We start from the raw sequence: 13,483 nt of genomic DNA, 5'->3' as shown, positions 1-13,483 counted from the left end.
GAATAATGCTGGGGGGCCCCAGAAGATTAAGTGTAGTAGGGCAACAACAACTGGATTAAGGCAAGTGGAAAGAGGGTGGGGAGGCTGGCCTCGCCACCTGTAATGAGGGGCCCTGGGTCAGGGTGGAAATGCAGGGTAGGGGGTCGGGAGGTTCAGCAAAAGGCAGCAGAGACGGGACCGGGCAAGCCTCAGGAGCCATACTTAAAGCTTTTCACGGGGGACACAAGGGAAGGACGGAAGTGTTTTAGCACTATGTGGCCAGATGGAGACACACAAGGAAATTTTAGAGACCAGCTGGAGAACAGTCTCAACAGTCCAGGTTAGAGACAAGGGACTGAACTAAGGCACAGGCACTGGAAATGGAAGGGGCATTGGATTCTAGAAATAAGAGATGAGGGAAGGAAATCTAGAATGGCTCTGTCTCTGGCTTCCAGTTGGTGAGACTGCCCCTTAAAGCCAGGAGTGATATTTGAGGTGCCAGCCTGTGCAGTGGGGTCTCAGCACCTGAAACCATACCTGGCACGCAGAAGATGCACGTACTGAGGACGGAGGTGGTCTGTGGGCCTGGAGCTCAGAAGACATGCTCATGAAGAAAACTGAAGCCAGGGGAAGTGCAGGGAGAGGAGAGCTGCATCCCTAGGGACACCACACTTACCAGACCAGTAGAGGCGGCACGGCCTGAGAGGCACAGGAGCCAGGTGGAGCACGGCCTTCGGGTGCTCACATGTCAGCAGAGAAGCCACAGTGAGCAAACACCCTGGTGGGCAAAGAGCAGGGACCAGCGCCAAAGCTGTAGACAGTAAGGCTGGGGCTTCCAGAGCTGGGCTCTGACCCTTCACAATGCCATTCACGGAGAAAATGGCACTTGGGCTGTTCAAAGCCTCCAGCACTGAGGTATGTTATGGACAGAAAAGTGATTTAAGGGACTTGACCTTCTCAGTGTTCCTTCCCTAACCATCACAAAGCAGGAAGAGACAGGTTTTCATGGCCTGTGCTCCTAGCCTTCCCACAGCAAGACATAAATTTCACTGTGGACTCCATATGGAATGTCCATGTGATCTCAGCCTCCCATCCCAACTCTGAAAAATGCTTCTTGCCTCATCTGTATGTCACAGGGTTGTTAGCATAATGTAGTCAGAAATGTCAAAGCACAGCAGTGTGACCCTGAGCAGTTCCCACACGCAGCCACCCTGGTTCCTTCCTGGCAAAATGAGGGTTGGGTTAAAAAACAACTCTCTCCTGGATGTGATATTAGTTTAGAATAGGATCCTTTCTGCCTGGTAAAAAGAGGCACTTCATACTAGAGAAGAATCTGGGGGAAAAATATAAAGAATCGCCCAATCCTGGACAATTCCTATGTGCAGGCACACACTGCCATTCAGCTCTCAACACCACGTGAGGTGGCACGACTCACTCCTTTCCCTACAGCCCAATGCTCCATGCCCAGCACCACACAATGCAGATGGCTGTGCTCCTCTCCCATGCAAGGTGCAAGATCTTGCATTACCTTTCAAGGCCACTGAAAGACTGAAAACTTTCCTGTAAATCTTCTCAACAAATACTTTTAAATTCAAAAGGCATTTCTTAGAAGTAATTTTCAATCACAAGGGCAACAAGAGTTCTGCTATAGTGAAGCTGTTACAATGACCACTGTCTATTTCAGTAAGATGCTTCAGTTCAAGAGTGTACGTTTTCAAATGTAAGATGCAGTCAGGCTCAGATTCAAGTCTGGGTTATCCGTGATAGTTCCTTCTAACTCTTAATTTAGCTACAACTTTAACCTAGAAAGCAAAGCCTAAAAATAGCTTTTTGTATATGCCACTCACTGCCAGAAAACATTACCTTTCTTGGGAAAATGTGGAAAATACTACAGCTGTTGTTTCAGACCAAGCCAGACAGGAGATACTCTTAACATTTTTTTTTTTTTTTAAACCTGTAGACCAACCAAAGAAAGGGGTAGGTGAGTAAGCAGAAATGCAAGAAGGCCAAAGCACAAACACCTGCATTTGTGAATATCATGTCTTTCCCTGTGCACTCCTGCCAAGTCCACAGCTTAAACTATGTCAACTGTAACAACTAACAGCAAAGATTCCAGGGCACCATGAGTACTCTTCTAAAGGGACACACACCCTCTGTTTACAAACTAGAGATATAAACCTTTATTTCACAACTTTGTCATAATTCACTTTCTAGTAAGACATGTGCTGAGGACAGTTTAAAATACTGGGAAAGCTAGATGCTGGGTGTCTTCCGGGCAGGAACAAAGATGTGGTCACACTCCAGGGCCAACGTATTCCTGGGGCTCTCCAGGCAGCATGGGCCACATGCACCAGGATCATCCAACCCCAGTTTTACTTGGAGCCACCTCCTTTTTTGGGGCCATTAGTCCTCATTTCATGCCAAATTTTCACTAGAGGCTCTCTGTTCTTCCAAATGAGTTCATGACCATAAGTGATATACCATCTGGGGAAAAGAAAAACAAACCAGGTTCAACATTCAAACTGTAGGACATACAAATGTTAAGTATAATGACGACATCAAGTTGACATATAAAACTGAGTGCCACTATCATTTACTATCTCGCTTATTAAAATAGCTGATGAATTTATTTGATGGAGATCAATGATTTATCTTTAATATGGAATATGTAAAAGGTCGAAGTGGGATGGGATTGTGTGTGACACACACTACCTTTGATTCACCACTGCAATGAAGCCTCACCTCCTTTCAGAAAAAGCAATTGGTTCAGGGGCTAACAGCTTTTAAGTGGTTGATCAAGGACTCACCTGAAGGTCACACAGATTCTAAGCCTGGACTCTTTTTTCTACATGAAGTGTATGAAATGTCAGAATTAGAGTTCACTAATGATGGCTTTAATAGTTTAAATGCTTCTCATCATCTTCCATCTGCCTACACAAAGGGTCATCTGCTAATCCAAATTCTGCCCACCTTTTATTTCAACGTTTATTTATTTTTGGGACAGAGAGAGACAGAGCATGAACGGGGGAGGGGCAGAGAGAGAGGGAGACACAGAATCGGAAACAGGCTCCAGGCTCTGAGCCGTCAGCCCAGAGCCTGACGCGGGGCTCGAACTCCCGGACCGCGAGATCGTGACCTGGCTGAAGTCGGACGCTTAACCGACTGCGCCACCCAGGCGCCCCTCTGCCCACCTTTTAAAATATAGCTCCAATCCCCATTCTGCTGTTAAAAACTGCCTACACAGCAGCCAGAAGCAATAAGCTAAGGCACCAACAGGTTTAGTAATGTAACTTGCCCAGGCCACACAACTAGGAATCAACAGAACTAAGACGAGAACCTAAATCTGCCTCTGAAAGCTATACCCAGACCACCGCTGGGGAGTCTAGGGAGCACCTGCTGTAAGTTCAAGCACACACAGTTCAGTGTCCAATGAAAAGGGCCTGACTTTAAACACCCATGGGCCTAGGTACTATAAGACCAGGAGCTCTACCTGAGAGGGAAGCACAGGCTGCAAGCCTAACTCAGGGGCATCTACCTCCTCTTCTCCTGGGCTAGGGGAAGGCTGAGGGGGCCTCCTGGAGGAGGTGGGGTTGATGTGGAATGGCTGTTACTGAAAGCTACTATGACTGAAGCCTTTATTTCTGCCCTATTTTGCCCAAACAGATTTCATGTTCCCTGAGGCAGAGACCAGACTGTGTTGTTCTTTCCATCTCCCCAAATGACTAAAAAAAATGCTCTATTTAAATGGCTTAGATTAGTATCAGAATAGCAGTTTAATGTTTTGATTTTTTTTAATGTTCTGAGTATGTTTACCATACAGTACTTGAATCTTAATAATCACTAAATATAGTTAAAATACAAACATGAAAATAGTCACCATTAAAATTTTGAAAAACAAAAAAAAAAGACATGTATCAGGAATGTTACAAAATTCTTTCAGACTTAGTTAAATTCTGTGTGGAACTTAGAACAACAGAAAAAGGATTACCTAAGATTCAAATGCAATCGTAAAACTCTTGCAAGAAATGAATCATTTGTCAGGAACGCTCCATTAATAAAATGTCTTCCCAAATCTCTGTAACCCACTTATTTCAAGCAGAGAGTTAAATACTTTAATGTTACAGGTAAACTATTCCAATCATACTTAGAAATTCAAATAGGTCATTTGGCTAAATTAAAATTAGGAAAACACTTTAAAATGACTAATTTCTAAGTTTTTGGGTTTTTTCCCCGTTTTGCGGCAGCCTCACAGCCTAGTGTTCACTCTGAAACTCCACTCTTCAAGGACCAGCTGTGTGACCTCCAACAGTTTCTTTCTTCAAAGCAGTTTCCCTTCTATAAAATGCAATACCTCACAGGACTTAAGAGTATTAAGTCAGGCCTTAGGTTTCGGCTCACAGCAAATAGCCAATGGATGTTGGCTCTTATTATTATAAAAGTACGAGGTAAAGACCTTAATACCTGGTGAGGGACACAGAGTCAAGGAAACATGCAGGATGAAACTAATGGAATCTTTACCATTATTAAGGATTTCTAAATCTTTTGCTTTGTAAGTGTAATTAAAGATGTTAGAAAAGATGAATTTTGGATAGGACTGAGATCTAGTAAACGAAAGGAGTTGAAATTAGAAACAGCAAAGAGAAAGGATTCCTTTGCCTTTCAGATCATGGACTTTAAAATACATTTGATCCAATTATTTTCAGAACGGAAAAGGTCATCTAATTATAGTTCAGAAGAATAAAAACCTGCTGGGGAGAAGATCCTTTAAGTATACATGGGAGGATCCAGAGAGATAAATTTAGAGTTCATAAAACAGAACTCTTTTTCGTAAGTCTTTATGTTTCTCATACTGTAATACCAGGTCAGTTTCTACTATTTATAATGTGCTGCTGTTAAAGCTAGAACTCACATATGCTATTCTTTAATCATCACTGAAAATTATAAATGGCATAATGGCATTTAGTTCCACCGCCTACTGGGCAAAACTGCTCCACTTAGAATAGATTTTTCTTTTTCTTTTTTTTTTTTTTTTAAATCAAAAAACTTCAGTTTTCTATTGTCATGAAAGAAAATAAAAATCAAGTAAGGGCAAAAGGCAACATTTATGCAGGAAAAGATAGTCTATCAGGGGAGCCACCGTATCAGAATAGACAATTACTCTCATGGTCAGATGGGCCCCAGGAGTTCTGAGCAATTTCTGCGACAGTCACTCTAGCACTACTATGTTTTAGGCAAAAGTCTGTGGTCTGAAGCAGAAATGGAAGATCTTGTGAACACAATGTTACTGTACTCAATCTGGTGTGACGGGGGCGGGAAGGGCTTTGGATCTGGGTTTAAATCTTTGCTCTGCTCCCAGCTGTTTGACCACAGGAAGATCACTTCCGACCTGTGTCCCATCAGTAAAATGGAAGGAGTAACAGTGGAATGTAAACCACTAGCTCAGAGCCTGCCATGAAGAGGGTGCCCAGTAAGTGGTCAACACTGGCTTATGATCCCCAGCCTCTACTAATTCAGACAGCACACACCTACACACTTGCCACAGGCAGAGTGTCCATTCTCTGTCTGCCCAGCACCAACAACAGGCAGGTGTGAGTGGTGGCAGGAGACAGGAAGCCTGAGAGCAGGGAAAGAAGAGGACAGCACACACCAGGGGCTGGGAAACGGTCTCCAAGCAGGGCTAGGCATCCTGACCACTCACAAGGAATCCTGACCGCTCACCTCAATCCTAAACTGAGGTTAAGGGCAGAGTAAAGGCATAGTCTCTCTACCGACAACTAAGGCTGGGGCAGGACCGATCCTCTCTCTTCCCACCTCACATGGTGAAAGTGGGCAAGGCCAAAGCAAACCACGTTGAAGTTTTCTCACCCTCCTAACCCTACCTGCTCCTGCTTCCCTCACACAGTTAACTGCCTTGCTCTGCCTTCCTAAGGTGGGGGGATGGAGAGCACCTAAGAAGGCAGTGTAGCGATCAGTTATATTCAAACTTACATTCCAAAGAGAGCTCCCCCAAGATGTGCTGCATGATCAAAAAATTTCCATCCCAGGATCATTCCTGCTGTATCCATGGCAATAATGGCTTTTAGGGCCTGAAAGTCAGCAAAAGAGAACAGAACTGGTACAACTTTGATTCCTCCAGCATTGACATTTCTAATTTAAGGGCAAGAATTCAATGAATGTAAAAATATCACCACTGTCCCCAGCACTTCAATTCATAAAAATACTCACATTCCCTGCTGTGAATGTGAACATTGGAAGGAAGATAATGGCGAGCCTCCCTTCTGGGATCTTTGTGCACACAGCAGCAAGGACGGTCATGATAGCGCCTGACTGCAAATGAACACACGTGAAAAGGTCAAACTCTGAATGTGCAACCGTTTAGTGACTACAATCTGAAGTAGCAATACTTTTTCCAGAAAGTTTATAAGCCACACATTTCTAGGTTAGCACAAAGCTTAAAAGTTTTTTAGTTACTAAGGTACAAAGTATCAGGCAAAAGGGCTCCAGTCCATTACACAGTTAACCTGGAAAGAACAAGGTGTGTAGCAAACAGCATGTGAGTGCTTAATGAACTTCAGGGACAATGTTAAGCATGATTATGCATCATTTAATAACTATAAAAGAAATTCTCAAATTCCCACAAAGCAAAGCCATTTCAACCAGCGTGTGCATGAATTTGCCCAAAGAAACCCAGACGTGTGGAATTTCTTCCAAGTAGAATGCTGTTTATAAATAAATAAATAAATAAATAAATAAATAAATAAATAAATTCACATGAAATTTCCATACTACTTCACAATAAAACTAAGTGCTTTCTTTAAAACCTCTGAGCAAATGTTCTGCTCCAGGAAAGCATGCCTTGTTTGTCCCATGGCTCTGCATGACCCACCCCCCACAGCATCCTTCCAGGGACACACATGCACCTGCCTGAGAAGCGCTTCCTCCAACAGCCTCAGATGAGGCAATAAAAATCTAAATGTCAGGGTGACTGGCTGGCCAGCTGGTAAAGCGTGCAACTCTTGATCTTGGGGTTATGACTTCAAGCCCCACGTGGGGCCTAGAACTTATTTACAAAAAAAAAAAAAAATCTAGGGGTGACTGGATGACTGTCAATTAAGTGTCTGACTCTTGATTTCAGCTCAGGTCATGATCTCATGGTTTGTGGGTTCGAGCCCCATGTTGGGCTCTGCGCTGGCAGTGCAGAGCCTGCTTGGAATTCTCTCCTTCTCTCCCAAAATAAACAAACATGTCTACATTGTCACAACCTTACAATCAATCATCCATTTATTATAACTGAAATTATAATGATAATTTAAGTTTTATTTATTTTGAGAGGGACAGTGAGAGAAGGGCAGAGAGAGAGAGAGAGAGAGAGAGAGAGAGAGAGAGAGAATGAATATGAGAATCCCAAGCAGGCTCCACACTATCAGCGTGGAACTTGACGCAGGGATCAAACTCACAAACCGTGAGATCATGACCTGAGCCAAAATCAAGAGCAGGACGCTTAACCAACTGAGCCACCCAGGTGCTCCTGGCTGTATTTTTTATTTTAATCATGTGTTTTTCCAGGTTGCTACATAATCTTCATAATTTAAATGTATAATGGCTATATCTTGATAAATAATGCTAATTTAAACTCAATGTTAGACATGATCCCACTTCCTCTAAATGGTAGAATACTTGAAAAATTAGATCATAATCCCTAGTTAATATTAAGTCTCACAATAATCATTCATCCAAATACTTGAGGCCTACTTTGCACCAGGCACTATGTAAATGTTGGGGGTACAGAAAGGAACAAAACCCACATCCCTTCCTTAATGCAGCTTACAGAGAAGAAGTAACAACAAAACATGATCAGCTATGATGATGAAGCAGGGCATGCTCTGGCAACACATGGAAGGGAGAGCTGATAGAAGCTCAGGGTTCGTAATGACATCAAGTTTTGCATGGAAGGGTCACCAGGCGCTGGCGAAGTAAAAGGGGAAGAGATGGGAAGAGTGTTCCAAGCAGAAAACCAAGTTGAACCAAGCCTGTGGGTGGCTGGAGACCAGTGGGAAAGCAAAGGGAGGCTGGTGCTTTAAATATATTTGTCTTCAGCCAAAATTCTCGGTTCTTAGTCACTTATTAAAAATAATAAAACTGGGGCACCTGGGTAGCTCAGTCAGTTGAGCACCGACTTCGGCTCAGGTCATGATACCATGGTTCATGGGTTCAAGCCCAGCATCGGGCTCTATGCTGACAGCTCAGAGCCTGGAGCCTGCTTCGAATTCTATGTCTCCCTTTCTCTCTGCCCCTCCCCCACTCTCTCTCTCTCTCTCTCAAAAATAAAATAAAAACATTAAGAACAAAAACAAACAAACAAAAAACTCCAGGGCACCTGGCTGGCTCAGTTGGTGAGGCATGTAACTCTTGATCTCAGGGCTGTAAATGCAAGCCCCAAACTGGGTGTACAGATTAAAAATAAAATTTTTAGGGGCACTTGGGTGGCTCAGTCAGTTCAGCGTCTAACTCCTGATTTTGGCTCAGGTCATGATCTCATGGTTCGTGGGTTCAAGCCCCATGTAGGGCTCTGCAATGACAATGGGGAGCTTGCTTGGGTTGTCTCTCACTCTCTCTGCCCCTCACCACCTATCCCCCCTGCCCCCCCAAATAAATAAATAAATAAATAAATAAATAAATAAATAAATAAATAAATAAATAAATAAAATCTTAAAAAGAAAAGTAAACCCCCCCCAAATAAATAAATAAATAAATAAAATCTTAAAAAGAAAAGTAATAATATAACACTTCCATGAGGGCTATTCTACAAAACATCTTCCCACTATTCTTCAAAAAGTTTCAAGGTCATGAAAGACAAAGACCGAGAAAGCACCACAGACTGGAGGATACTGAAAAGACATGATAATTAAATGCAATGCGGTATCCTAGAACAAAACAAAGAACATCATGGAAAAACAGGAAATCCAAATACAGTCTGCGGTTTAAGTCTTATACTGGGGCGCCTGGGTGGCTCAGTCGGTTGAGCATCCAACTCTTCATTTCAGCTCAGGTCAAGAACCCAGGGTTGTGGGAGAGCCCCATGTTGGGCTCCACACTAGGCATGGAGCCTGCTTAAGATTTTTCTCTCCCTCTGCCATTCTTCCCCTGCTCATTCACTCTTTCTCTAAAATAAAAATTTTTAAAAAAGGGCTATGCCAATGTTAATTTCCTAGGTTTGATAAGTTATGGCTATAGAAGATGTTAACATCAGGGAAAACAAATGAGATGTACTATACCGCCAACCATCATTCACCATTGTAACAACCATCACAGCAAAAACTGAGTCAAGCTACAATAATCAATGGATGCTATTTCAGGGGGGTGAGAGGGGTCGATGAAGAGATCACAACACTTACATAAATCACAAAGTATCCCCTCACACATTACACATTAACTTTAAAAGGTAAAGGAAAACAGCAACTTTATAGTAGAGAAGCTGAATAACAACCAGTCAACAAATGGACATTATTGCCTCCAACTGTAGTACCTAAGGACATAACACCACTCATGTAGCATTCCAACCAAAAACACACACTCAGAATCTCATCATGAAGAAACAGACAAACCCAACCGATGACCATTCTATAAAATAACTGGCCTGTACTGTCCAAAATTGTTAATTCCATGAAAAATTTTAGAAAGGCTGACCAAAGGCAACAAAAGCAAAAACAAGTAGGACTACATCAAACTCTAAAGCTCCTGCACAGCAAAGGAAACCACCAACACAATAAAAAGACAACTTACCAAATGGGAGAAAATATTTGCAAATCCTATCTAAGAAGGGATTAATTTCTGATATATATAAAGAACTCATATAACTCAAGAACAAAAAAACCACAGTCCATTTTAAAATGGGCAGAAGAATCTGCACCTTTTTCCAAAGACATCCAGATGGCCAACAGACACATGAAAAGATGCTCAACGTCACTAATCATCAGGGAAATGAAAATCAAAACCACAATGAGATTATTACCTCACCCCTGTTAGAATGACTATTATCAAAAGGAAAATAACAAGTATTGGTAGGGATGTGGAGAAAAGGAAACCCTTGTGCGCTGTTGATGGGAATGTAAACTGGTGTAGTCACTAGGGAAAACATTATGAAGGTTCCTCAAAAAATTAAAAAGAGCATTATCATGATCCATCAATTCCACTTCTGGGTACTTATCCCTCCAAAGACACTAACCGAAAAAGGTAAATAAACCCCCATGTTCATTGCAGTTATTTGCAATAGTCAAAATATGGAAACAACCTAAGTGTCCAACAATGGATGAGCAGATAAAGAAAATATGGTATGTACACACACACAGGAATATTATTCAGCCACAAAAACATAAGGAAGTCTTGCCATTTGTGACAAGATGGATAGACCTTGAGGGCATTATGCTAACTGAAATGAGTCAGGGAAAGACAAATACTGTAAGATTTCACTTATGTACAGAATCTTAAAAAAAAAAAAAAAAAAAAAGCCAGCCCATGTATGGAAAGAACAGACTGGTGGTTGCTAGAGTTGGGGGTGGAGAGACCAAAATGAGTTAAAAGGGTCAAAAGGTACAAACTTCCCATTTTAAAATAGATAAGCCAAAGATGTAATGTACAGCATGGTGACCACAGTTCATACTGTGTTGCATATGTGAAAGCTAAGAGAATAAATCTTAAAAGTTCTTATCACAAGGAAAAAAATTTTATTAACTATACACAGCGACAGTCTTACTGTTAACTATGTTAACTAGATTACCTCTGGTGACCATTTTGCAATATATACAAATAGCGAATCATTAGGTTGTACACCTGAAACTAATACAATGTTATGGCAATTATACCTCAATTAACAAAAATGGCTAAGGAAGGAAATGTTCCAGCTTTTAGGAGACCAGAGGAACATAACCTCTAAATGTAACACATGATCTTAGAGGGGGAAAAATAACTACAAAGGACATTACTGGGACAATTGACAAAACTGGAATATGTTAATAAAGTATTATATCAATATTAAATTTCTTGAACTTGATAACTGGAAAGAGTAAAATATTTGTATTCTCAGAAATATACACTTAAGTATTTTAGGGGTAAAAGGGCATCATATATGCAACCTACTTGCAAACAGTTCAGGAAAAAAAAAAAGCGTGAATAGAGAAAACAGTAAGTGAAATGTGACAAAACGTTAAAAACTGGTGAATGTGGTTCAAGAGCATTTTGCTGCACTTTCAAAGTGACACAAAGACCTAGTGTGAAAGCTACAATAAAAACTTCTAAAGAAGCCATAGGAGGAAACTCTTTGTGACCTTAAGTTAGGCAAAGATTTCAGTTATGAGACCAAAAAGGATGATCCGTGAGAAAAAAATTAATAAATCAAACTTCATATAAATTAAAAACTTACAGTCTTCAAATGACACTGTTGAGAAAAGGCAAGATACAGGCTAAAAGAAAATATTTGCATCTCAAAAATCTGATAAAGGACTTGTATCCAGACTATGTAAAGGAAAATAATTAAAATCTTTTTTTAACTGGGCAAAATATTTGAACACTTCAGAGAAGATATATGAATGGCAAGTAAGCACATGAAAAGATGAGTCAGGAAATAAAAATTAAAACTACACAGGTATCAGTACATACTGATTACAAACTAAAAAGACTGACCATTCCAAGTGTTGGTGAGGATGTGGAGAAACTGAAAATCTCGCATGCTGCTGATGGGAAAGTAAATTCTATAATCACTCTGGAAAATTGCTGGGAAATTCCTTAAAAGTTAAATACTTATTTACCATTACGATCTGGCCATTCCAAGACATATGAAAGCACACAAACAGTTATACACAAACGTTCACAACAGCTTTTTTTGGTAACAGTTAAAACTAGAAACCCAAATATCCACCAGGTGAATGGATATACATATTCTGGCATATCCAAATAATGGAACATTATTCGCTCATACAAAAGAACAGACTGATATACACAACTTCATGGATGAATTTCAAAATAACTAGAGTAATGGAAGCCAGAGCAGTAACAAAAAGGAGTATATGCTGCATGATTCCATTAATACTAAACTCTAGAAAATAAGTACAAATGAAATTATCATAACAAAGTAGAGAAGCCGTTGCCCAGGAAGGGGTTAGAAGCAGGAAGAAGGGACTACAGAGGAGCACCAGGAAACTTTCAGGGATGATGACTGTATTCATTATCTTGATCCACATGTCCAAGCTTTCCAAATTATAAACTTTATCTTTTAAATGTTTATTTTTTTCAGAGAGAGAGAGAGAGAGAGAGAGCGAGCGAGCGAGCGAGCAGCGAGGGGGAAGGACAGAGGATCTGAAGAGGGCTCTGTGCTGACAGCAGAGAGCCCAATGTGGGATTCAAACTCACAAACGGCAAGATCATAACCTGAAGGCAGACGCTCAACCCACTGCATCACCCAGGCATCCTGAAATGGTAAACTTTAAATATGTGCAGTTTTTTCCATGTCAGTTATACCTCAGTAAACCCTAGTGATTTTATTTTTTAAAAGACTTAGAAGTCCTTTGTACTGAAAATTTTCTGTAAGATTTGAATTATTTCTGGGGCTCCTGGGTATCTCAGTCGGTTAGGCATCCAACTCTTGATTTCAGCTCAAGTCATGATCTCACTGTTCATGAGTTCAAGTCCCGTATTGGGCTCTGTGCTGACAGCACATAGCCTGCTTTGGATCCTCTCTCTCTCCCTCTCTCTCTGCCTCATGTTTGCTCTCAAAATAAATAAACTTTAAATAAATACATAAATAAATAATTTCTAAGTAGGATGTTAAAAAAGACCTCTAAGAGAAGAATGATTTTTATAAAAGGTGTCCTATAACTGATTACCCCTATAAATAAAAGGAAAGGTTCCTACATTTTTGTATTAAAAATGCTATTTCTGAAAATATTTTTTAATTTAAATTTTTTAATTTAATATTAAAATTTTTTAAATTTTTTAATATTTATTTGGTGGGGGAAGGCAGAGTGGGGGAGAGAGAGAATCCCAAGCAGGCTCCACACTGTCAATGCACAGCCTGACAAGAGGCTTGATCCTACAACCGCAAGACCATGACCTGAGCAGAAACCAACAGTCAGATCTCAACTGACCGAGCCACCTAGCATCTACCTAGCTAGGCGCCCCTAGCATCTACCACTCTTAACCACCATTTGTACAAAGGGTTGACTCAAAACACAGGATTATGTGACATTTTAGTAATTACTAATATTTTAAAGTGTTAGGAGTCCCAGGGATCCCAGATATCCCAAATCCCTAATACACAGTTGCCAACTGACCCAAACAGGGAAACCTGCTCAGGCTGTATTCCCAGGAATGGGCTGGGATAACTGCAGGATGGAAAGACAGTATGAGTATCCCTTGGAAGGAAAACCAAAGATCTCAGTGAAGGTAAGTAGACAAACAAACAAACAAACAAAAAAAAAACAAAAAAAAACCCTAGTGCTCTATATGTTAA

At 40.9% G+C, this 13,483-nt stretch overlaps 1 protein-coding gene across 2 annotated transcripts in view; it reads right to left on the bottom strand.

Moving 5' to 3' along the window:
* Positions 1-2,135: 2,135 nt before the first annotated feature.
* PARL (presenilin associated rhomboid like) overlaps positions 2,136-13,483 on the bottom strand; it is a 51,245-nt gene continuing 39,897 nt past the window's right edge. The window contains exons 8-10 of one of the 2 annotated variants that reach the window (XM_043594784.1): positions 6,205-6,306; positions 5,968-6,065; positions 2,136-2,463 (exon numbers count right to left, since the gene is read on the bottom strand). In XM_043594784.1, the coding sequence (XP_043450719.1) occupies positions 2,352-2,463; positions 5,968-6,065; positions 6,205-6,306 (312 nt within the window). In that variant the 3' untranslated portion in view covers positions 2,136-2,351. The remainder of the gene's footprint in view (positions 2,464-5,967; positions 6,066-6,204; positions 6,307-13,483) is intronic. The other variant, XM_043594785.1, reaches the window with a different exon arrangement.

The sequence above is a fragment of the Prionailurus bengalensis genome, chromosome C2 (genome assembly GCF_016509475.1).
Source record: "Prionailurus bengalensis isolate Pbe53 chromosome C2, Fcat_Pben_1.1_paternal_pri, whole genome shotgun sequence".
In the NCBI taxonomy this organism is placed as follows: domain Eukaryota; kingdom Metazoa; phylum Chordata; class Mammalia; order Carnivora; family Felidae; genus Prionailurus; species Prionailurus bengalensis.
Note: the sequence above shows the minus strand (reverse complement) of the source record. Positions and strands in the feature narration are given on the sequence as shown.